We start from the raw sequence: 23683 nt of genomic DNA on the forward strand, positions 1-23683 counted from the left end.
GGGTCATGACCGAAAGAACAAGATCCTGGATACAAGTGGCCAAATGAGTTTCCTTTCGCAGGGTGTCCGGGCTCTCCCTTAGAGATAGGGTGAGTAGCTCGGTCATCAGGGAGGGGCTCAGAGTCGAGCCGCTGCTCCTCCGCATTGAGAGGAGCCAGATAAGGTGGCTCCGGCATCTGATTAGGATGCCTCCCGGACGCCTCCCTGGTGAGGTGTTCCGGGCACGTCCCACCGGGAGGAGACCCAGGACTCTCGGCTGGCCTGGGAACGCCTTGGGATCCCCTCAGAAGAGCTGGAGGCAGTGGCTGGGAAGAGGGAAGTCTGGGCTTCCCTGCTGAGGCTGCTGCCCCCGCGACCCGACCTCGGATAATCGCAGGAAAATGGATGGATGGATAGTTTTCATACATTTAAATGTCTGAAATTATTTTTAAAAATCTATTGTGGGTGGATTTTAAACCTATAGCAGGGGATAGACCCAGCACTGCTGCTAGTAGCGAACATCTTTAAATAATTGACGCCTACCCAAAAGGGTTTGCAATGCCTATATATACACCACAAGATGGCAGCAAAGCACTTTTTCTATTAGACACTGCTATGGCCTGACTAAATGAAGCTCCCTCCTGACTTCAACATAGGTCTTTGGCATCAAGATTCCACAAGACGGCACCAAAGCAATATTCTTATATTAGACATGGCTTTGGTCTGAGTACAAAACTAGCAAATAACTGATAAAAGGTTCAGAAGAAAAAGAAAAAAAAAAATCAGTGACTTGGCAAATTTGCAAATGACCTTTTATCCGCATGGAAATGATTATAATTAAAAAGACTTTTTTTGTAAAATAAATACAAATATTTTTTTGTGGATGTGGATGACTAATGGGGCTACTATTTGAGGAAATACAGTACATGTCACGTTGTCACTGACTCCGCCCGCCTTGTTCTCCTTGTCCACTTTCTGTCTCATAGAACAATTAAACCCTGACAAATTGTCTACTTTTTAATCACACACTCATCTCTAGCACCGCCATCAATCAGCCCGCCTCAGCTCGCCAGCTACACAATATCCCGTTGAAAGGATACAAATACCCCAGGTTTTCTGTGGATTTAACCTTTAATTGGCAATTAATTATTCATCCTTGTGCTGGATGTTCAGCGCTAAAGGATCAAAGGCCAAGTTAATGAGCAAGAAGCAAGGATTGTTCTACGCTGCAGCAAAGGCAAGCCAAGCCGTCTGTCTCCTTTCTGTCTTTCCCTCTGTTGGCCCGCAGCTCTTTGGAAATCACACGCAGAGAAATGTTCCTTTGTGTGAGGAGGAGACTGGAAAAGTGCTTGTTTGTCATTTTAAAGTCATGAAGGGCTAAGCTTTCACAGGTTGACACTTTAGTCTGTCGACCAATCTAGCTACCTTACATACCCTACCTACCTACCTCTTTGCCAAAATAAGACCTACTTCTCTACCTAACAAACTACCTTACCTACCTACCTATTTTTAGTAGAAAATGGAACCAAAAAAATGAGCATTATATTCCAGTTGCATCCTGCCCAGCATCTCCCAATCGTAAGGTCAGGGATTGACAATCAGTATTTTGACTCTCTAATGTCGCTAAATGAGATAACCAGAATATTAGGAACAAACGCAAACCACAAGTCCAATAATAAACATACTGTTAAATGTTCCATAAAAAACAAGCATTATTATCTAAGTAAAGTAGGTTCTCCTGCTGGCTGTCATTATATTGCATATGGTAGTAATAATAGTATCTTATGTATGTATGCATCGCTTCTTGCTACAGGCTAAATTAAGGAACAAATATCCAGACTGTCCACATCTCCTCCTCTATATCCACAGTCTCTTTTTTGGTCATTTATCTTCCACCCAGACGCCTCCTCCCTCCATGTAGCATTAATCTGAGCATCAGGCGCGTGGATTACATTCCGGATTACAGATTGAGAGGCATTCCATCGCTCGGTCTCCCTTGGCACCGGTCGCCTCTCTGTCACTCTATCTCGCCACAACACGCCTGGTGCTTGGCACATGCACGCACGCGCGCACACAAACACACACGCACGCACACACACACACACACATACACACTTCTTCATCTTTTCCCCCAACCTGATCTCCCATCCTCCTCCTCCCTCCTTGTCTGCGTCTTTTTTGGCCATGTCTGATTCTCCTCCTGTCACTGGTCCTTCTCTGCCTTCACTCCTTCCCTCCGCTCCCTTCATCATTATATTCCTCGTCTTTTCCCCAACGTACACTCCACCCGCTCCTCGGATGATATTTGGAGAACCAATTTAGAATAGGAAAATTATAAATCTGATGTCAGAGGAAGAAATAGAGTCACGCACATGACAGACATTTGCCAAATTGTGCCTGCCTGTTTATTCGCCACGATTGCAGTGGCTGTTAGTCAGGGGTGGGCAACCTAAGGTCCCTGTGTCATATACAGCCCCTCGAGAGCATTTAATTGGCCCGCCACTCAATTCTAGAAAACAAATAGAACCTAAGAGGACCTGTCCCCAAAAAAAAAAAAAATATGGAACCCATAAATCCTCATACTATATAATAATGAATGTCCCCTCCACCCTTAGTGTAGGGATTCCTAATGTTTTGACATTGCGTGGAAGAAAAAAAAAACAGCAGCCATTTTTACTTTAAAAAGGGCAAGAGTTGCGGTACACCCTGGACTGAACGCCAACCAATCACAGTAATAAATATACAGTGGGTATGGAAAGTATTCAGACCCCCTTAATTTTTTCACTCCTTGTTATATTGCAGCCATTTGCTAAAATCATTTAAGTTCATTGTTTTCCCTCATTAATGTACACACAGCACCCCATATTGACAGAAAAAACTGAATTGTTGAAATTTCTGCAGATTTATTAAAAAACAAGAACTGAAATATCACACAGCCATAAGTATTCAGTATTCTGGAGCTCAGCCACAGTGATCTTTGGATTCTTCTTTAGCTCTCTCACCAAGGCTCTTCTCCACCGATTGCTCAGTTTGGACGGACGGCCAAAGGGTTCTGGTCGTCCCAAACGTCTTCCATTTAAGGATTATGGAGGCCACTGTGCTCTTAGGAACCTTAAGTGCAGCAGAATTTCTTTTGTAACCTTGCCCAGATGTGTGCCTTGCCACAATTCTGTCTCTGAGCTCTTCAGGCAGTTCCTTTGACCTCATGATTCTCATTTGCTCTGACATGCACTGTGAGCTGTAAGGTCTAATCTGTACAGGTGTGTGGCTTTCCTAATCAAGTCCAATCAGTATAATCAAACACAGCTGGACTCCAATGAAAGTGTGGAACCATCTCAAGAATGATCAGAAGAAACGGACAGCACCCGAGTTAAATATATGAGTGTCACACCAAAGGGTCTGAATACTTGTGGCTGTGTGAGATTCCATTTTCTATTTTTTAATAAAATCTGCAAAAATGTCCATTCAGTTTTTTTCTGTCAATATGGGGTGCTGTGTGTACATTAATGAGGAAAAAAAATAACTTAAATGATTTTAGCAAATGGTTGCAATATAACAAAGAGTGAACAATTTAAGGGGGTCTGAATACTTTCCGTACCCACTGTACTCTCCAGTCAATACATCTTTGACAGAGTCAATCAAAACATCTTTGTAAAGCCTTCACTTTAGCTATTGGGTCTCCTTAGGACTATGCATGTGCACCTAATGATGTGACAGAGCATCTAAAACAAGCTAAAAACAACAACAACCAAATAACACACACACGCAACACATCAACATAAGCAGTCAATATCGATCTCGACGAGTAACTGACCTTTGTTGCCACTGGCAACCGAAGTCAAGCAAAGGAAGAGGAAGGAGAGACATTTCATTGTGTCCATCTGGTGGAGTAGAGGTGTAGAGAAGGTGGGGTGGGGGGGGGCAACAGGGTTGGATTAGGATGGGGGGGGGGGGGGACAACAACACTAACTCATTAGCACGACAGAAAAAGAGGTTAAATAAAAAAGATAAAACATGCAGGGAGAAGATTATTGATTGACAATGCGCAAATCCAATAAAAGATTCCTTTGGGAAGGTGTGCTTTGATCACTGTCCCTGCCATATACAGTACAGCTCTGGAAGAAGAAAAAAAAATGGACAGGACCTTTTTTGGGTATTTTGACAATTATTCATTTTCTGCAAACAAATGCTTTAAATCACACTATTTTGAAAACTGGAATTGTGTTTGCAGTAATGTATTACCCAAACGTATACTGCATCTATAAATAGCAAAATTAGAGAAACTGATTATTTTGCAGTGGCCTCTTTCTATAGTTTTAGAGCTGTATGCGTTTCGCTGCAATAAATGGCCAAAACTGAGTGAGAGTGTGTTAAATAGGTGTTTTCCTGCCTTTTAATTGTAGTTTGTCAGCTTGTGGCTGTAGCTGGAAAATAACTCCTCAGAGGAGGATGTATGGAATGAGTGGTGGGGGTCCAATATGCTGCACCTCCCTGATAAGCAATATTATATACATTACCACACTGTGTGTGTGTGTATATATATATATGTGCGTGTGTGTGTGTATATATATATATATATATATATATATCAACATACAGAAGGCCTCGGATGTGAGAATGCATGTGTTCGCACTTGCAATGCGACATTACTGCGCGATAGTGACACACATCTAAACAGCAAGATGAGGCACCAATAATGCCCGACCAGATAAAGTAAGGTGAAATGTCGCAGCAGTCATGATCAAAATGATTATATGAACAGTGACATTACCGTGTCGGCTGCAGCAGTGATACTCGATACCCACGACCGCCTCTTTTTTAATTTTTTATTTTTTTTTAGCCTCGCAGCATCCGCCTCACGCCGCTGCCTCGTCCCCGCGTACACGTCCTGGTCCTCGGCAAAAGCAGTCCTAAAGCTCCCGGTGGTGGTGGAAGGAGCTGGATTGTTGGTGAGGGGGGTGGGGGGGGAAAGAAGAGGACGATTCTGTGTGTAACTGGAGCGGTGTCCTTGTTTTCTCGGCTGTGGAGAAGGAAGCAGAGTGGGAATGTTACACAGGCGCCCCCACCCCCCTCCACTCCCATCCCCTCCCCTCCCTCGACGTGCGTTAACCCGCCCACACTGCGTCCTTCTCCGGCTGCGTCCTCCCCCAGCGGCTCGGTGACACGCTGGTGCTTCGGATCTGTTTTTTTTTTTTTTTTTAATGATCGAGGGAAAAAAACACATCGTCATGATGTGTTATCATCACAAAAATGTGAATTTAATAATACTTTTCCTCGACTCTCTCGCTCACACACACACACACACACAAACACACGCAGTAAACTGCAAAATGACGTAATTGCACGGAAGGAAACAGGACCATCTCAGTTCTGAAATGCAGCACTTTTTTTTTTTTATTTCTCAACATTAGAAAATTGTATCCTTAAAAAAAAAAAAAAAATCACATTCCTCCATGGGTTTGCGCCGCTCATTTTTGTAGATTTGTACATTTGGGTGGAATAAGGCATAAAATAAAAAGAAACCCCTTGAAATAGCCATTAATAATAGTCATGGTGTTGTGTAAAAAATCGACAGGCAGTTGCTACAGGTAGTCCCTGCAGGGTGGGATGATGAGGTGCATCATGTGCCAGGCCAGCACCAGTGGAGGCGGCACAGGTGAAGCACACAATGTTCTTCGGCCGGTTGCTGCACAACGAGAAAACTATTCCCCAAAAAAGTACGAGACTTTGTTTACAACAAAAAAAACACACACACACACAACTAAAAGGGAGTGGCAACAATAAAATAAAAGAAAGAACATCCATGGATAGGAGCAGGAGTGATTTTTCTTATTACCAACTACAAAACATTTCCATTGAGCATCTACAAAATCAAGTCCCCACCCCCCCCCAAACACTAATCACAAGCAAATTACCGCTAAAACATTCATGAACACAAGGCAATGTGAGCCTGTTGTGTATGTATGGTATATCACAAAAAGTGAGGCCAACCGTCACATTTTTCATATTCACATATCTTTTCATTCACTGGACAACACCGAAGAAATGAGACATTGCTACAAACCCCAATTCCAGTGAAGTTGGGACATTGTGTAAAACGTAAATAAAAACAGAATACATTGATTTGCACATTCTTTTCAACCTATATTCAACTGAAAACACTACAAAGACAAGATATTTAATGTTCAAACTGATGAACGTTAGTTTTTTTTTGTTGCAAATATTCTCTCATTTTGAATTTGATGCCTGTAACACATTCCCAAAAGGCTGGGACGGGGCCACAAAAGACTGGGAAAGTTGAGGAATGCTAAAAAAAACACACAACACCTGTTTGGAACATTCCACAGGTTATTTGGAAACGGGTACAGTAAGTATCATTATTGGGTATAGAAGGAGCATCCCCAAAAGGCTTAGTTGGTCACAAGCAAGGACGGGGCAACTGCATGAGCAAATAGTCCAACAGTTTAAGAACGTTTCTCAATGTACAATTTCAAGGAATTTAGGGATTTCATCATCTACGGTCCATACAGTAATAATCAAAAGATTCAAAGAATCTCTGCAAGTGGCAAGGCTGAAAACCAACATTGAATGCTCGTGATCTTCGATCCCTCAGGCGGCGCCACATTAAAAACTGGCACAATTGTATAAAATATATTTCCACGTGGTCTCAGCAACAACTCAGAAAACCATTGGCAGTTAACACAGTTTGTTGCTACATCTACAAATGAAAGTTAAAACTCTACCATGCAAAGCGAAAGCCACGTATCAACAAACAGTAACGCCGCCGGACACTAGGTCCAAGCTCATCTGAGATGTTTGCTGTGGTCTGCAGAGTCCATATTTCAAATTGTTTTTGGAAATCATGGCTGTTGTGTCCTCTGTGATAAAGACCAAAAGGACCATCTGTATTTTTATGAGCATCCGTTATGGGGTTGTGTTAGTGTCCATGGCATGGATCACTTGCACATCTGTGAAGGGACCATTAATGCCGAAGGGTACATACATATACTGCCATTCAAGCAACGTCTTTTTCAGGGACGTCCCTGCTTATTTCAGCAAGACAGTGCCTAGCCACATTCTGCACCCATTACAAGAGTGACTTCGTGATAAAAGACTCCCGATTATTGGACTGACCTGCCAGCAGTCCAAACCTGTCTCCTACTGAAAATGTTTGGCGCATTATAAAGTGCAAAAAAAGACAACAGAGATCCCAGACTGTTGACCAACTGAAGTTGGACATCAAGCAAGAATGGGGAAAAAAAATCAATCGACAAAGCTTCAACAATTTGTGTCCTCAGTTGCCAAACACTTATTGAATGTTGTTTAAAGGAAAGGTGACGTAACAGACGAAAACATGCCCCTATGTTTTTGGAACATGTTGCAAACCTAAAACCCAAAATTAGTGAATACGTTTTTCAGTTTTAAAATGAAATATCGTGTGTGTGTGTATGTGTGTATGTATATATATATATATATATATACACACACACACACACACACACACACACACACACACACCCCTATGGGGGGCACAAGCCAGTGCAAACTGTAGAGGGTGCAGAGGGTTGCGTCAGGAAGGGCATCCGGCTTAAAACTTTGCCAAACAAATATGAGCGTTCATCCAAAGAATTCCATACCGGATCGGTCGTGACCCGGGTTAACAACGTCCGCCACCGGCGGCGTCAACCTGCAGGGCGCCGTTGGAAATTCAGCTACTGTGGGTCGAAGTCGAAGACGAAGAAGAGATGGAAAGCGGGTTCTTCGGCAGAAAGAGAAGAGGAAAGCACAGAGCCTAGAACTGAATGTGGGGACTTTGAATGTTGGGACTATGACAGGAAAATCTCAGGAGTTGGTTGACATGATGATTAGGAGAAAGGTTGATATATTGTGTGTCCAGGAGACCAGGTGGAAAGGCAGCAAAGCTAGAAGTTTAGGGGCAGGGTTTAAATTATTTTAACATGGTGCAGATGGGAAGAGAAATTGAGTCGGGGTTATTTTAAAAGAAGAGTTGTCTAAGAATGTCTTGGAGGTGAAAAGAGTATCAGATCGAGTGATGAGGCTGAAACTTGAAATTGAGGGTGTTATGTGTAATGTGATTAGTGGCTATGCCCCAGAGGTAGGATGTGACCTAGAGGTGAAAGAGAAATTCTGGAAGGAGCTAGACGAAGTAGTTCTGAGCATCCCAGACAGAGAGAGAGTCGTAATTGGTGCAGATTGTAATGGACATGTTGGTGAAGGAAATAGGGGTGATGAAGAAGTGATGGGTAAGTCCAGGAAAGGAACTTGGAGGGACAGATGGTGGTAGACTTTGCAACAAGGATGCAAATGGCTGTAGTGAACACTTTTTTCCAGAAGAGGCACGAACATAGGGTGACCTACCAGAAGCACGCAGGTGGATTACATCTTGGTGCAGACGATGTAATCTGAAGGAGGTTACCGACTGTAAGATAGTGAGTGGTAGGGGAGAGTGTGGCTAGACAGCATAGGATGGTGGTGTGTAAGATGACTCTGGTGGTGGGGAGGAAAATTAGGAAGACAAAGGCAGAGCAGAGAACCTTGTGGTGGAAGCTGAGACAGGACGAGTGTTGTGCAGCTTTGCGGGAAGAGGTGAGACAGGCTCTCGGTGGACAGGAGGAGCTTCCAGAAGACTGGACCACTGCAGCCAAGGTGATCAGAGAGGCAGGCAGGAGAGTACTTGGTGTATCTTCTGGCAGGAAAGGAAAGAAGGAGACTTGGTGGTGGAACCTCACAGTACAGGAAATCATACAAGGAAAAAGGTTAGCTAAGAAGAAGTGGGACACTGAGAGGACCGAAGAGAGGCGAAAGGAATACATTGAGATGCGACACAGGGCAAAGGTAGAGGTGGCAAAGGCCAAACAAGAGGCATATGATGACATGTATGGGAGGTTGGACACTAAAGAAGGAGAAAAGGATCTATACAGGTTGGCCAGACAGAGGGATAGAGATGGGAAGGATGTCCAGCATGTTAGGGTGATTAAGGATAGAGATGGAAATATGTTGACTGGTGCCAGCAGTGTGCTAGCTAGATGGAAAGAATACTTCGAGGAGTTGATGAATGAGGAAAATGAGAGAGAAGAGGCAAGTGTGGTGGACCAGGAAGTGGCAATGATTAGTAAGGGGGAAGTTAGAAAGGCATTAAAGAGGATGAAAAATGGAAAGGCAGTTGGTCCTGATGACATTCCTGTGGAGGTATGGAAGCATCTAGGAGAGGTGGCTGTGGAGTTTTTGACCAGCTTGTTCAATAGAATTCTAGCGCGTGAGAAGATGGCTGAGGAATGGAGGAAAACTGTGCTGGTGCCGATTTTTAAGAACAAGGGTGATGTGCAGAGCTGTGGCATCAGTATGGTTTCATGCCAAGAAAGAGTACCACAGATGCATTATTTGCCTTGAGGATGTTGATGGAAAAGTACAGAGAAGGTCTGAAGGAGCTACATTGTGTCTTTGTAGATCTAGAGAAAGTCTATGACAGAGTACCCAGACAGGAACTGTGGGACTGCATGCAGAAGTGTGGAGTGGCAGAGAAGTATGTTAGAATAATACAGGACATGTACGAGGGCAGCAGAACAGCGGTGAGGTGTGCTGTAGGTGTGACAGATGAATTAAAGGTGGAGGTGGGACTGCATCAGGGATCAGCCCTGAGCCCCTTCCTGTTTGCAGTGGTGATGGATAGGCTGACAGATGAGGTTAGACTGGGATCCCCATGGACCATGATGTTTGCAGATGACATTGTGATCTGCAGTGAAAGCAGGGAGCAGGTGGAGGAACAGTTAGAAATATGGAGGCATGCACTGGAAAGCAGAGGAATGAAGATTAGCCAAAGTAAAACAGAATATATGTGCATGAATGAGAGGGGTGGAGTGGGAAGAGTGAAGCTACAGGGAGAAGAGATTGCAAGGGTGGAGGACTTTAAATATTTTGGGTCAACCGTCCAGAGCAATGGTAAGTGTGGTCAGGAAGTGAAGAAACGGGTCCAAGTAGGTTGGAACGGGTGGAGAAAGGTGTCAGGTGTGTTATGTGACAGAAGAGTCTCTGCTAGGATGAAGGGCAAAGTTTATAAAACAGTGGTGAGGCCAGCCATGATGTACAGATTAAAGACAGTGGTACTGAAGAGACAACAGGAAGCAGACCTGGAGGTGGCGGAAATGAAGATGTTGAGGTTCGCTCTCGGAGTGACCAGGTTGGATAAAATTAGAAATGAGCTCATAAGCCAAGGACAGCCAAGGTTAGATGTTTTGGAGACAAAGTTAGAGAGAGCAGACTTCGATGGTTTAGACACGTCCAGAGGAGAGACAGTGAGTATATTGGTAGAAGGGTGATGAGGATGGAGCTGCCAGGCAAGAGAGCTTGAGGAAGACCAAAGTGGTTGATGGATGTCGTGAGGGAAGACATGAGGGCAGTTGGTGTTCGAGAGGAGGATGCAGGAGATAGGCTTACATGGAAAAGGATGACGCGCTGTGGCGACCCCTAAAGGGACAAGCCGAAAGGAAAAGAAGAAGAAGAAACTGAATATATGTTGAGAAGGATTTGCAAATCGTTGTCTTCTGGTTTTATTTACGTTTTGCAGAACACCGCAACTTAATTGGAATTGGGGTTGGTATAATGTAGTTACACTTTGGAGATTATCACTGAAAGGTGTAGTCACTTTTGTTGCCAGCGGTTTAGAAAATAATGGCTTTGTTGAGGGATTTTGAGGGCACAGTAAATATATACAGTATTTTTTAGTTATTCTGAGGGGACAGTAAATTTCTACTGTCTCCTCAAAATAACAACACACAGGCATTAATGTCTAAACCTCTGGCAACAAAAGTGAGACCACCATCAAGTGTGATGAGTATTTTTGTGTGAACAGCAAATGTTTATAAGTTTTTACAAGCTGTACACCGACTACTTTACATTGTAGCAACGTGTGATTTCTTCAGTGTTGTCCCGTGAAGCGATATAATAAAATATTTACAAAAATGTGAGTGGTGTACTCACTTTTGTGAGATACTGTGTGTGTTACATTGCTTTTGTGTTGATCTCACAAACCAACACCCATCAATTCAACTGTTGTTCTTCCAAGCGTGCAGCAGTTGTGGTTGTATCGTTCCATTTCAAAAGTGTATTGACACCAAGCTTCCACCTCACGTGAAGCTTTAGTGCTGCTGTTGTTATTTGGAGATGGAGAGAAATTAAGAATCATGAAAAAAAAAAAAAATGTAATAATATTAGGGGCCAACAACAGGCTCCGGACCCGTGACTGCTGAGTGCAAATGGTGTGTCTCTTAGAGGATTAAAAAACAAACAAACAAAACATACAGGAAGTCGCTGCTGACGGGCACCCCAAGTTAGCCCGTGTGGCACAATGGTTGTTTCCTGTAAACATTTCTTCAAAAATGTTTATAAAAGCCTCCTTACTTTTTACACAAAAATATATATAGATTTATTTTCACATGGACAAATGTAGATATTATATATATACTAAAGGCCTTAAAATATTTTCCTTTCCGCTCCTTTTGAAAGTTACTGGTCCCTTCAGTGGATATTTTGACCTGCAAAGGAAGCAGATAGACACTTTAAAAAAGATTTTTAGAAAAGGTAGTGAATGTGTTCATAAAAATAGTGTGTGAGTTAAGCTAAAATTCTTATAATAGCTGTCATTTCCATACACACGAATGCAATGGGAACACCACATATTACATCCATCCATTAATTTATTTTCTATAGTAGTTGGCATCATTAGAATAACGTATTGAAAGCCGTTTGAGCATTTATTTGATATCTTTGATATCCAGTTTAAGGTCCATGTACTAGTATGCCCTTCGTCTTCACTCGTAAGACAATTCAATGCATTAGTAGAAAAACTAGGGCATACTAGTAGAACAACAACTTTCTCTTACTCGTAACACCTTTTCCACTACTGACATGATACAGTATTTCTGGATTCTAATAGAACAATTTTGCCATACTTGTAGTATAACATTAGTAGTGAGGCAAAACTGTGCACTAGTGAACATCTCCACACTACTAGTACTATTAGTAAAGTGCTAGATGTTAACTACTAGAATTGTATAATGTCGGCAGTAGTACTAGTAGCATGCAGTGCACAGTTTTGCCTCACTGGTACCATTTAGTTGTCCTACTAGTATGCCAAAGTGGTCCTACTAGTGAGGACAAAGATCATACTTGCGCATTACCATTAAGCTGGCTACCAAAGATATTGAATAAATGCTCAAACAGCTCCAAGACAATTAAGCACACTAGTAGAACGATTATGTCTTACGAGTAACGTTTTTTCCACTAGTGTACACTAGTAGGAAAACTACGTTATTTTTTTAGGCCGAATGTGCACTAGTTGGAATCTGCATGTTACTAGTACTAATCATGAAGCACTAGATGTTAACTAGTAGAATTTTATTATGTCACTAGTAGTACTACTAGCAGCACACAGTTGTCAACTAGTGCACCGTTTCACCTAATTAATAACATGTAGTTGTTCTACTAGTTTGCACAACTTAATAACAAATACTCAAACAAAATGAAGATCACTTATGGGGTCCTCCAAGGAACTTTACTGGACCCCAAGTTATTTCCCCTGTACATCAATGATATCTGCAATGTTTCCAAAACCTTCAAATGTGTCTTATTTGCCGATGACAGAACTGTCTACAGTTCAGGAAAAAAAACCTAGAACAACTTCTGACTACTGTGGAAAAGCAATTAAACATATTGAAAAACTCGTTCAACATCAATAAATTGTCACAAAATTTAACAAAAACCAAGTTTTATCCTTTTTTTGGCATTAGACAGATAAATAAACAGGCAACAATCATGATTAACTCCACTAAGATAGAAAGAGTGTATGAAAATAAATTTCTTGAACTATTGATGATAAACTGTGTTTTTTCTGTATCCTGTATGTTCAATAAACACATTAAAAAAATACTGTCCTACTAGTGAGGACAAAGAGCATACTAGTACCTGGACCTTAAGCTGCCATGAAAGATATTGAATAAATGCTTAAGATGTATGAACATTTATTTGATCCCTTTGATATCCAGCTTGAGGTCTGTGTACTTCTAAGACAATTAATTCAGCACACTAATAGAACAACTAGTGTGCACTAATAGAACAACTGTTTTTCTAGTAATGTTTTTTCCACTAGTAGGTGAGGCAAATCTACTAGTGGCCATTTTGGTGTTACTATTAGGGTCGAGGAGGATACTATTGCGTGACTTATGTCTACTAGTTGAGCATACTAGTGCTACCAGTGCAACACAGTAATATACTAGTACGGTTTAATTGCATACTGTTAGGCCAAAAGCGGCACTAATATAGTTGATATAGTTAATCTTTACTGTAAGATTCTACTAGTGCACTGAATTGTCTCACTAGTGAGGACAAAAAGCTCACTAGTACATCGACCTTAAGCTGCATGTCAAGGCATCGCGAATAAATATTCAAACGGCTTTCCATACTCCACGCAATACAGATGTTTAGCATTATACTACACTAAATATTGGTAGAGTGATGTGCAGTGTTCCCTATGAATGTAGAAATAAACACCATCATAAGGATTTTTGCGCTCAAACTGCATATCTAGTTGTGCATGTGCGTACCTAGCCGTCTTTGGGTAGAGAGTTTTTAATCCTGCTTGTGTGGGCTGCGTTCCTTCTTTGGCACCAGCGCCTTCCGCAGGTACGGCACCATTAAAAAGGCTACGAGGAAGAAGACGTGACCACAAAAGTACACCGAAAAGTACACCTGTAACACAAAAGGAGAAACAGAGGAAAATCACCAGGATGTACAAATTCTGAATCATCAGGGGAAAATACACCTCTAAAATAGAGTTGGAAATGCCTTTATAAATTGAGCGAACATCAAAGAAGTAACGCCGACTGTGGGTTATGCTTTTTCTTTGGCTTTTGGGGGATGCTAAATTCCAAAAGGAGGAACAGCCTTAATAAGGACTTAAGAATAATGTGAAAAAAGGAGAACAAACAAGGGTACCATTTGTCATCACTTGCTATCAAAACAGGTCCCTCTTAATAAATTAGAATGTAGTAAAAAAGTTATTTTACATCAGTAGTTCAATTTAAAAAAAAGTGAAAATCCAATAAATGTACAGATTCATTAAACACCACCGCCATTGGATTCTTGTAAACTGGTATTTCACTCTGACTGTGTTCAGATTCACTTCAAAGTATAGTATGAGTACCACTAGCTCTCTCTATAATGGTATGCGAAAAGAATACATGTATTGAATACAAATACAGTTTATAAAATTAAATACAATCAATTACGGCGTCAACTAACGATTCTTTTAATAATCGATTCATCCGTTATTTATTTTTGGGATTAATCAATGAATTGGATAAAAATTATTATTAAATTATTTCAAATTGACAATGCAGAAAATGCACAAATCAGTCTGCTTTCATGGAGGACTACAGATATCCAAGAATAATTTATTTGATAATCGATTAGTTGTCGATTAGTCAATTAATTGTACCACCTATACAGTCAAATATATAGGAATTAAGCTTGTAGCTGCACATGCAGCCTCTTTAAACTTTTTAATCTAGTACCGTGGATTTTTATGCAAAGTACATTTAAGTACAGTTCAGTTTTATTTAACTTAAGTACAGTACAATACATTATTATTATTTTTTTTTAAACAAGTAAAAATGTTATTTAACTTGTATGCAATACATTTTAGGCAGCACGTTGGATGACTGGTTAGCACATCTGCCTCACAGTTCTGAGGACCGGGTTCATATCCGGCCTCGCCTGTGTAGAGTTTGCATGTTCCGGGCCTGCGTGGGTTTTCTCCGGTTTCCTACTACATCACAAAAACATGCATGGTACTTTAACTGAAAACTCAATGTGCGCCCTGTGACTGGCTGGCGACCAGTTCATGGTGTACCCCGCTTCTCGCCCAGTGTCAGCTGGGATAGGCTCCAGCACGCCCGTGACCCCAGTGAGGAAAAGCGGTACGGAAAATGGATGGATGGCAATACATTTTAATTGAATCATTGTTTAAGTAAACTTTTTTATTTTCCTAAATTTAAGTGCAGTGTTAAAATTCAAACCCTGCATAATGTTAGTAGTGCCTTGCAATAATCAATATACTTTTTCAGGAATAAAACCTCTGCATCTAATGTTGGTCATTATGGTAGTAAACTCTGTTCGGAATCTTTCACTCATTCCCTACTCACTTGTTACTATATAGGGATATCTTGTGGATTTGTTTGTGAACTGTATAGTCCACTATGTAAAAATCCTTTATATAGTCATTAGGTAGTAGGAAATGAATGAAAAAATCCAAACAGCCTTTGTGTGTAATGAGCGAGTTTCACTTTTTGAATTGAACTACACGTGGGTTATAGGGATCGAGCCCTGCTGCGATTAGTGAAAATCCACGGGTGACTGATGCCCCATACTGTACTGTAATTGCCTGAAGATGCCAGAGGATGGTGGCAAAGGACTGCTTTTGTCCAAATGAAGCTACTCAACTCAGTTGAACAATTACTCTGCACCCAAAAATAGACCGATTCCTGATTGCTGAACTGCGAGTATACGCGGGTTCACTGTACTTAATTTCAGTAACAGGCCGTTAAAGGGGTTGAAATTATGGTAAGGTGTTTCATTGTTCTTTTACATCACTTTCTTCCACCCAAGTCACAAGGTTCCATTTTCATCACTTGCCTCTGATTCCCATAGCAACCCCTCATTATCCTCTACAAAAACTCAGTGCTGGAATAGAAAAGGCCGTTTGCAAGTCTTACGATGTTATTTCTGTCCTGTCTTCACAAACAACTCCCAGAAGGACCCAATGTCAATTTACCATCGCGTGTTCAGCACTAATGTCTTCAAACTGCCGTTCCTAATTTGATAATGTATTATGACAGGCGGAGCTCTCACTGCATTACTTGCACCTTTTAAAGCAGGGGCGAGGAACCTTTCCCCTATCAAGGACCATAGCCATTAAAGCCATAATACATTTCTAAAAACATATAAGACAACAGTTGAAGAAATTTTTATTATTACACTGAATATTATGGGGACTTGTTGGTGAGATGTATTTTTAACAACTGTTCCTCTGAGGTTTCATTTGCTTTTCAAATTGCATGGTGGGCTGCATCAACATTGCCACACAGATAAGTAGGTTCCCACTCCTGATTTAATGCATCAATCCATCAACGTACTACCATTAAAAACAGCCTCACAGTCAGCTAGATGGTGCATTGACTTGTAATAGGGAGAACAGCATATCTGTCATTGCTGTGGAGAACCAAGTAAACATTCTGATTTATGGCCGATAATGTTGCTGGACCAGCCAGGACGCTTCTCACGTACAGTTAGAGCTGAAGCTAACTCAATACTGGTTAATAAATAAACCAGTTAATAATAAACTGGAATAATAAAGTTAATAATAAAACTCTTTTGTTTCTGACAAAGGATTTTTGTTTTTTTGTACAAAGTAGTATTTTGGCTATGTTGAAAAGTAAAAAAAAACAAAAAAAACAAAACACTATGAATCTTAACGCAATATTGAAACTTTAATCAAAACAAATATACGACTTGTATCTCATAGTATTAAGATTTTAAATTAAGAAATATACAACTTTATTTCTCAAAAATCGGAGCCGTAAGGTGGAGGGAGTCGTGGCGGCAACCCCCGAACCCGTTGGTGGACACCAACGGTGAGGGATGCCGTCAAGCTGAAGAAGGAGTCCTATCGGGTCTTTTTGGCCTGTTGGACTCCTGAGGCAGCTGATGGGGCAGCTGATGGGTAGCGGCTGGGCAAGCGGAATGCAGCTTTGGTGGTCGCTGAAGTAAAAACTCTGGTTTGGTGGTTAAAAAGCTCCTCGGTGGCAAGGCCCCGGGGGTGGATGAGATTCGCCCGGAGTTCCTGAAGGTTCTGCATATTGTGGGGCAGTCCTGGTTGACACGCCTCTGCAACATCGCATGCACATCAGGGACAGTGCCTCTGGATTGGCAGACTGGGATGGTGGTACCCCCTTTTTAAGAAGGGGGTGTGTTCCAACTACAGGGGGATCACACTCATCAGCCTCCCTCGTAAGGTCTATTCAGGGGTGCCGGAGAGGAGGGTCCATCGGGAAGTTGAATCTCGGATCCTGGAGGACGAGTGTGGTTTTCGTCCTGGCCGTGGAACAGTGGACCAGCTCTACACCCTCGGCATGGTCCTCCGGGGTGCATGGGAGTTCGCACAACCAGTCTACATGTGTTTTGTGGACTTGGAGAAGACCTTCGACCGTGTCCCTCGGGGAGTCCTGTGGGGGGTGCTTCGGAAGTATGGGGTACCGAACCTCCTGATACGGGCTGTTCGGTCCCTGTATGACCGGAGTTAGAGTTTGGTCCACATATCCGGCAGTAAGTCGGACTCTTTCCCGGTGAGGGTTGGACTTCGCCAAGGCTGGCCTTTGTCCCCGATTCTGTTCAAAACTTTTATGGACAAAATTTCAAGGCGCAGCCAAGGCGTAGAGGGGGTCCGGTTTGGTGGCCTCAGTATTGCATCTCTGCTTTTTGCAGATGATGTGGTTCTGTTGGCTTCATCAAGCCGTGATCTCCAACTCTCACTGGAGCAGTTCGCAGCACAATGTGAAGCGGCTGGGATGAGAATCAGCACCTCCAAATCTGAGACCATGGTCCTCAGTCGGAAAAGGGTGGCGTGCCCTCTCCGGGTCGGGGATGAGATTCTGCCCCAAGTTGAGGAGTTCAAGTATCTTGGGGTCTTGTTCACGATTCAGGAAAGAATGGAACGGGAGATCGACAGGCGGATCGGTGCAGCGTCTGGAGTCATGCGGACTTTGTATCGGTCCGTTGTGATCACGGATACAAGCGGCGGAAATGAGTTTCCGCTGCAGGGTGTCCGGGCTCTCCCTTAGCGATAGGGTGAGAGGCTCGGTCATCCGGGAGGATCTCAGAGTAGAGCTGCTGCTCCTCCACATCGAGAGGAGCCAGATGAGGTGGCTGGGGCATCTGATTCGGATGCCTCCCGGACGCCTCCCTGGTGAGGTGTTCCGGGCACGTCCCACCGTGAGGAGACCCTGGGGACGACCCAGGACACGGTGGAGAGACTACGTCTTTCGGCTGGCCTGGGAACGCCTCTGGATGCCCCCGGAAGAGCTGGATGAAGAGGCTGGGGAGAGGGAAGTCTGGGCGTCCCTGCTAAAGCTACTGCCCCCGCGACCCGACCTCGGATAAGCGGTAGAAAATGGAAGGATGGATGGATTTCTCAAAAATATGACCCTATTCTTGTAATATTATGGCTTTAATCTAAAAAAAATACACAACTTTGTTCTAAAAAATATACAGCTTTTTCTTTCAAAAATATACATCTTTATTCTCGTTATATTACGACAACCTAAAAAAATTTACCACTGTTTTCCTTGAAAATATACGACAGTCTCAAATATTATGACTTCAACTGGCTGTTATAAAATGCTCTATGAATAAATTTTATTTGAGTTTAATGTAGAAAATATTTTTAAAAATTCTCATAAATGTACAACTATTTTCGTAATATTAAAATTTTAATATTGAAAATATGCCATTATTTCTAGAAAATGTCTATTATTGTAATATTACATTGAACTAAAAGAAACATATGGTACATCTCGTAAGATGACTTTAATCACTACAATACATCACTATTTCTGTAATATTATGACTTTTTATCTCCCCCCAAAAATTTTTCCTTGAAAATACACAATTCCTTTCCCAAATATTATGACTCTGAACTGGAAAATAGAGAACTCGTTTCTCAAAAATATACAACTTCATTTTCATAATATTAAAACAATCTCAAAATAATATGACTTTTTATCTCAAGCATATATGACATTTCTTGAAAATATACGACATTATGGTTTTAACCGTAAAAACTTTTTTCGAAAAAATATACGTTATTTTTGTAATATTAGAACTTCAATCTCAAAAATATGAAACGTAATATTATGACTTTAAAAAATTCATAAAATCTTCTCAAAAATATACAACTTTTTACAACTAAAAAAAGTTCTACAAAGCATACGACTTTTCTTATACAACTTTAATCTAAAAAAATGTACTTTTTAGTATGTGACTATTTTCCTAACATTACGACTTTAATCTTGAAAAAATATGATTTCTTATCTCCAAAATATGTAACTTTATTCTCGTACAATTATGACAGTCTCTTGAAAATGAGTTTTTATCTCAAAAACAAGCTTTTTTTTCTTGAAAATATACCACTTTATTCTCTTAAAATTGCAAATTTAACACCAGTGTAGGTTTTTTTTAAATTTTCATTCTGGCCAAAATACAAAAAATAAAATACTACAAAAACAAGCATGAAGAAACAGTGTGTTAAAACATTTTTTCCAACAGCAAAAATAAAGGCAACGTTTAATCTTATTATCTGTATTTTTCTTGCATGTACACGTTTGTCTGAGACGCACCTTCAGCCATTTGTCATAGGTGAAGATGCAGAAGGGCACCAGCGCGTAGCCCATGAAGAGCCAGTGTATGACCTGCTGGATGACGTAGATGAGCGGGTAAAGGGGACCGTCGGCCAAATTAGTCAGCACTGGACTGTCACGCACCAGCAACTGATACTGTCACACAAAAAAACACACAATTACACACACTCTTTTAAGAGTGGGCTGCTGCCAAATTAAGACCAGAGTCAATATTTAATAATAGGTGCTTTTAACAGTGAGGTGCATTAGATCAATATGGTTAAGTTATTTAAGAACAAGACGCAGACGTCGCTTCATTAAAAGGTTGAGTGGGTTTAAAATGAGGCAAAAGTGGATAATGATTATTTGAAACGTCCGGGAAATACATTAGTCATCCACTGACGGTTTGATGAGAATGATAATTGTGGAACGTACCTGTCGCTCCACAGTGATGATGAAGAATTCCATGGAGAAGCACATGATGTATCCGGAGTGAAGACCGTGCCACATGGTCAAGAAGAGCAGAGTGGACACATGGGAGAGTGTCTTGTTGCCTAAAAACTTCAGCCGCTTAAACACTTGCCTGGTAAACCCAAAAAAAGGTTTTTATTAAATTAAAGCCAATGTGTTTGGCTCACATGTACCTGGAAGCTTCTGTTGGCTTGATGATAAAGTTCATACAAAACATCACATCACATTTGATCAGGATGGTCAAACTTTTTCCACTGACAAGACATACATATAAATGGTATCATCCTTATGTTTATGGAATGTTAAAACCAATTCAATATGCTGTCGGTCAGCAAATTCAAAACTGTTAAACATGTTTAAAGCAAACGAAAATGCCTAAAACGCAGCTGGATGTTATTGGTGACAAAGCAAAATTATTAGTATTAGTGTGATATCTATTTTTGTTTTATTAAAATATTGTGATATTTTGTATTTTCTTTTTTTTTAATCAATTAAAAAAGTGTGTTGTAAGATTCCGATTTGCAAACTTAAACACAGTGTCACATTTTCATTACTTTTTTTTTTCATAAAAACATCCATCCATTTTCTGTACCGGTTATCCTCACTAGGGTCGCGGGCATGCTGGAGCCTAGTGAGGATAACCCAAGTAATCCATACATACAAAGAAAGTAGAACAAAAACTCAGAAATTAAGTTGTGTGTAAAAATGTGAAATGACACAGGTAAAGGAATTGAACACATGACGAAAGGGAGGTGCAAAAAGGCATGGAAAGCCAAGACAATACCTAAAATCTATCAATAATCAAACAGCAATCCAGCCCCTTGTCAGTGCAAATGAATATTCGCTGGTTCAGTCCGAATTGATGGCCTACAAAAATGTCTCATTCCCACAGTGTGAGTCAAGACACAGCTCATGATTGGTAAGAGCAGACAGCTGTCTCAAGACCGTCGTACACTAATTGTTACAAAACATAATAATGGCATTGGTTAAAGGCGTATATCTAAGCTTCTGAACGTTCCAGTGAGTACAGTTGGGGCCATAATACGTAAGTGGAAAGCCAATCATAGCACCATAAATTTGCCTCCATCAGGTGCTCCTCGCAAGATTTCTGACAGAGGAGTGCAAAGAATAATCAGAAGAGTGGTCCAAGAGCCAAGGACCACCTGTGCGGAGCTTCAAAAAGACCTGGACTTAGCACGTACTGTTGTCACAAGGAAAACAGAGTAATTTACTTCGTCGCCATTGGCCTGCATGAACGCTCACCATGAAAGACTCCATTGCTGAAAGCTCATTTAGGGTTTGCTGAACAACATCTGGACAAGCCAGTTAAATACTGAGAGAATATAGTCTGATAGGATGAAAGCAAAATTTAACTGTTTGGATGGCATAATGCAGACCACGTTTGGAGGAGAAATGGCAGTGCACATCACCCTATGAACACCATACCAACAGTGAAGTTCGGAGGTCGGAACATGATGGTGTGGGGTTGCTTTTCAGAAAATGGTACTGGGGGTTTAGATCAGGGGATGTTGTCAATTTTTGTCAACTGTGGGCCTGTAAAGCCCTTTGTGTCTTTTTGGTGATGAAGGGCAAGTTCAGAACATGCTGAGAGAGGGAGTCAATAATTCTATTTATTTAAATCAGTGATTTGCAACCAGTGTGCCGGGGGACATTAGTATGCCGTGAGCGCTCTTCAGCTGTACCGTGGAAAATTATAAGATTTTACGTAATGTGCCTGCGTGGGTTTTCTCCGGCCACTCCGGTTTCCTCCCACATCCCAAAAACATGCATGGTAGGTTAACAACTCTAAATTGCCCGTAGGTGTGAATGTGAGTGTGAATGGTTGTTTGTTTGTATGTGCCCTGCGATTGGCTGGCAAAAAAGTATTTATTTACAAGAAATAATGTATCGTTGTTCATCCATTTATGCCTTTGAGGCATAGTGACAGACAGAACAAATGCTCTTCTATTAGATGGCTGGAGGTACATACAGTAATTAATGTATCCACTTTTTGTAACATTTGGTGTGCCGTGAGATTTCTCAAATGAAAAATGTGTCTTGTCTCCATAAAGGTTGGAAATCACTGACTTAAATCACTCATTTAATTGGTCATTCACTTCCCATAATCTATCACCAGTAACAAGGGCCAGCCCCACATTTTCTTCCATTTTCACTTCCTGTATGTGTAACACTTGGGTGTCCCAATACTTTTGTATATATACAGTGGGTCATGTTCTGTATTGCTTTTTTTTAATCCATCTCACTCGTGCATTATTATTAATTACTGCTTCAGGAGTACGAGATCGATAATCATTATAGGAAAGATCTGGATGACATCATGGTCCTTGTCCAGTTATTGTGTTATGGAGTCCTGCAGGTTAATAATTGGACCCGCTGCTGCCTCTGGATTGATACCTGGGCAATTAAAATAAATCTGCAGGCTACCGTCTCCTCTCCTGTGTGCAACATTGTATTATGTGTGGTTTGTTTGTGGTACAGCTCCCAGCAATATGCTGGTTGAGTGGTTAGCACATCTGCCATCCCACACTGCAAAAACATGCAACTTCATTGAAGACTCTAAATTGTCCATAATGTGTGAATGATTGTCTATATGTTCCCTGCAATTGGATATACCACGCCTATCGCCCAAAGTCAGTTGGCATAGGCTCCAGCTCACCCACGACTCAACATTTTTTTGTTGCATTTCCTTTATGAAAAGTGCTTTATACATTTAAAAAAATAATTGGCTGATTGAGTAATGAGGCATAGAAAATGGATGGAGGGTACATTTCTCATGCCAATTTGTAGTTACCTGGTTGTGAAGCTATTCAAAGCTTAGCATGGCAGCCTTCTGTTCTCACACATTGTTTCTAACTGCAGGATGGGCAACCTGTCATTTGTTTATTTCATTAGGACTTTTAGGGAACAAAGAGAAATGGCTGTTTATTGTTTTGGTGCGCTGCTACACCTTGAGGGTTAAGCTCCTTGGTATCCAGTTTAAGGTTCATGTACTAGTACACTTTTTAAGACAATTCAGTGCACTAGTAGAACAAGTCCTGTAAATTCTACAGTTATTTACCACATACCAGACAGTAAAATAGTTGAAAGTGATTGTAGAGTAATTAACTACAGTTTCCACTGCATCATGAGATTTTGGTTGACGTCACACAGTGAGTTACTGTATATTGTAGCAGAAGCCGCGTGGCTCCCAACATGCATAGTGCCATGAAATGTTGGACTGTTGCCATAATAAAGACGTTAGTCCTTAATGTTCATGAACGATCAGGATTAACGTAATATGAATAATGTGTGGTAATGTTACCCATGGTCCATTGAATGTGTGTCTTATTTAATTCTCACGTTGCAATTATGTTGCAATTAGTTTTCATGAAATCCTAACTGTGGGTTGTGTGCAATAGAGTGACATCCTGATCAGGTTAGCTGAATGCTAAGCTAACTGTTACCTGGTGACTTTTCAACTGCTTTAGGTACAAGTGTGAACTTCCTTGTGATTACTCAATTTGGCCTACTTCTTCTGCAAGCCAAAAGAGCTCCCATTTTCCTTGTGTCACTCATCAGCACTACAATTAATAATAGCATTGATTTAAAAAATATATAGCAACTCTGTTTAGTGTGTGTGGTCAAACAAAATCCCATGATGCAGTGGAAACTATATTTAATTAAAGTATAATCATTTTACAGTATTTTACTGCACGGTACAAATATTGGCACCCTTACCAAAATTATTTCTATTTGCTAAATGTCAG

At 41.1% G+C, this 23683-nt stretch overlaps 2 protein-coding genes across 5 annotated transcripts in view; both read right to left on the reverse strand.

Moving 5' to 3' along the window:
- The window catches only part of clstn3 (calsyntenin 3), a 36013-nt gene extending 30989 nt beyond the window's left edge, over positions 1–5024 (reverse strand). The window contains exons 1-2 of one of the 2 annotated variants that reach the window (XM_061776974.1): positions 4751–5024; positions 3794–3860 (exon numbers count right to left, since the gene is read on the reverse strand). In XM_061776974.1, the coding sequence (XP_061632958.1) occupies positions 3794–3860 (67 nt within the window). In that variant the 5' untranslated portion in view covers positions 4751–5024. The remainder of the gene's footprint in view (positions 1–3793; positions 3861–4750) is intronic. The other variant, XM_061776975.1, reaches the window with a different exon arrangement.
- A 323-nt stretch (positions 5025–5347) lies between these two features.
- Positions 5348–23683, reverse strand: part of lpcat3 (lysophosphatidylcholine acyltransferase 3) — a 36007-nt gene continuing 17671 nt past the window's right edge. For 2 of the 3 annotated variants that reach the window (XM_061775937.1, XM_061775938.1), the window contains exons 10-13: positions 19881–20028; positions 19446–19601; positions 13599–13743; positions 5348–11531 (exon numbers count right to left, since the gene is read on the reverse strand). In XM_061775937.1, coding sequence (XP_061631921.1) covers positions 13624–13743; positions 19446–19601; positions 19881–20028 — 424 coding nt within the window. In that variant the 3' untranslated portion in view covers positions 5348–11531; positions 13599–13623. The remainder of the gene's footprint in view (positions 11532–13598; positions 13744–19445; positions 19602–19880; positions 20029–23683) is intronic. The other variant, XR_009788890.1, reaches the window with a different exon arrangement.

The sequence above is a fragment of the Phyllopteryx taeniolatus genome, chromosome 6 (genome assembly GCF_024500385.1).
Source record: "Phyllopteryx taeniolatus isolate TA_2022b chromosome 6, UOR_Ptae_1.2, whole genome shotgun sequence".
Taxonomy (NCBI): Eukaryota; Metazoa; Chordata; class Actinopteri; order Syngnathiformes; family Syngnathidae; genus Phyllopteryx; species Phyllopteryx taeniolatus.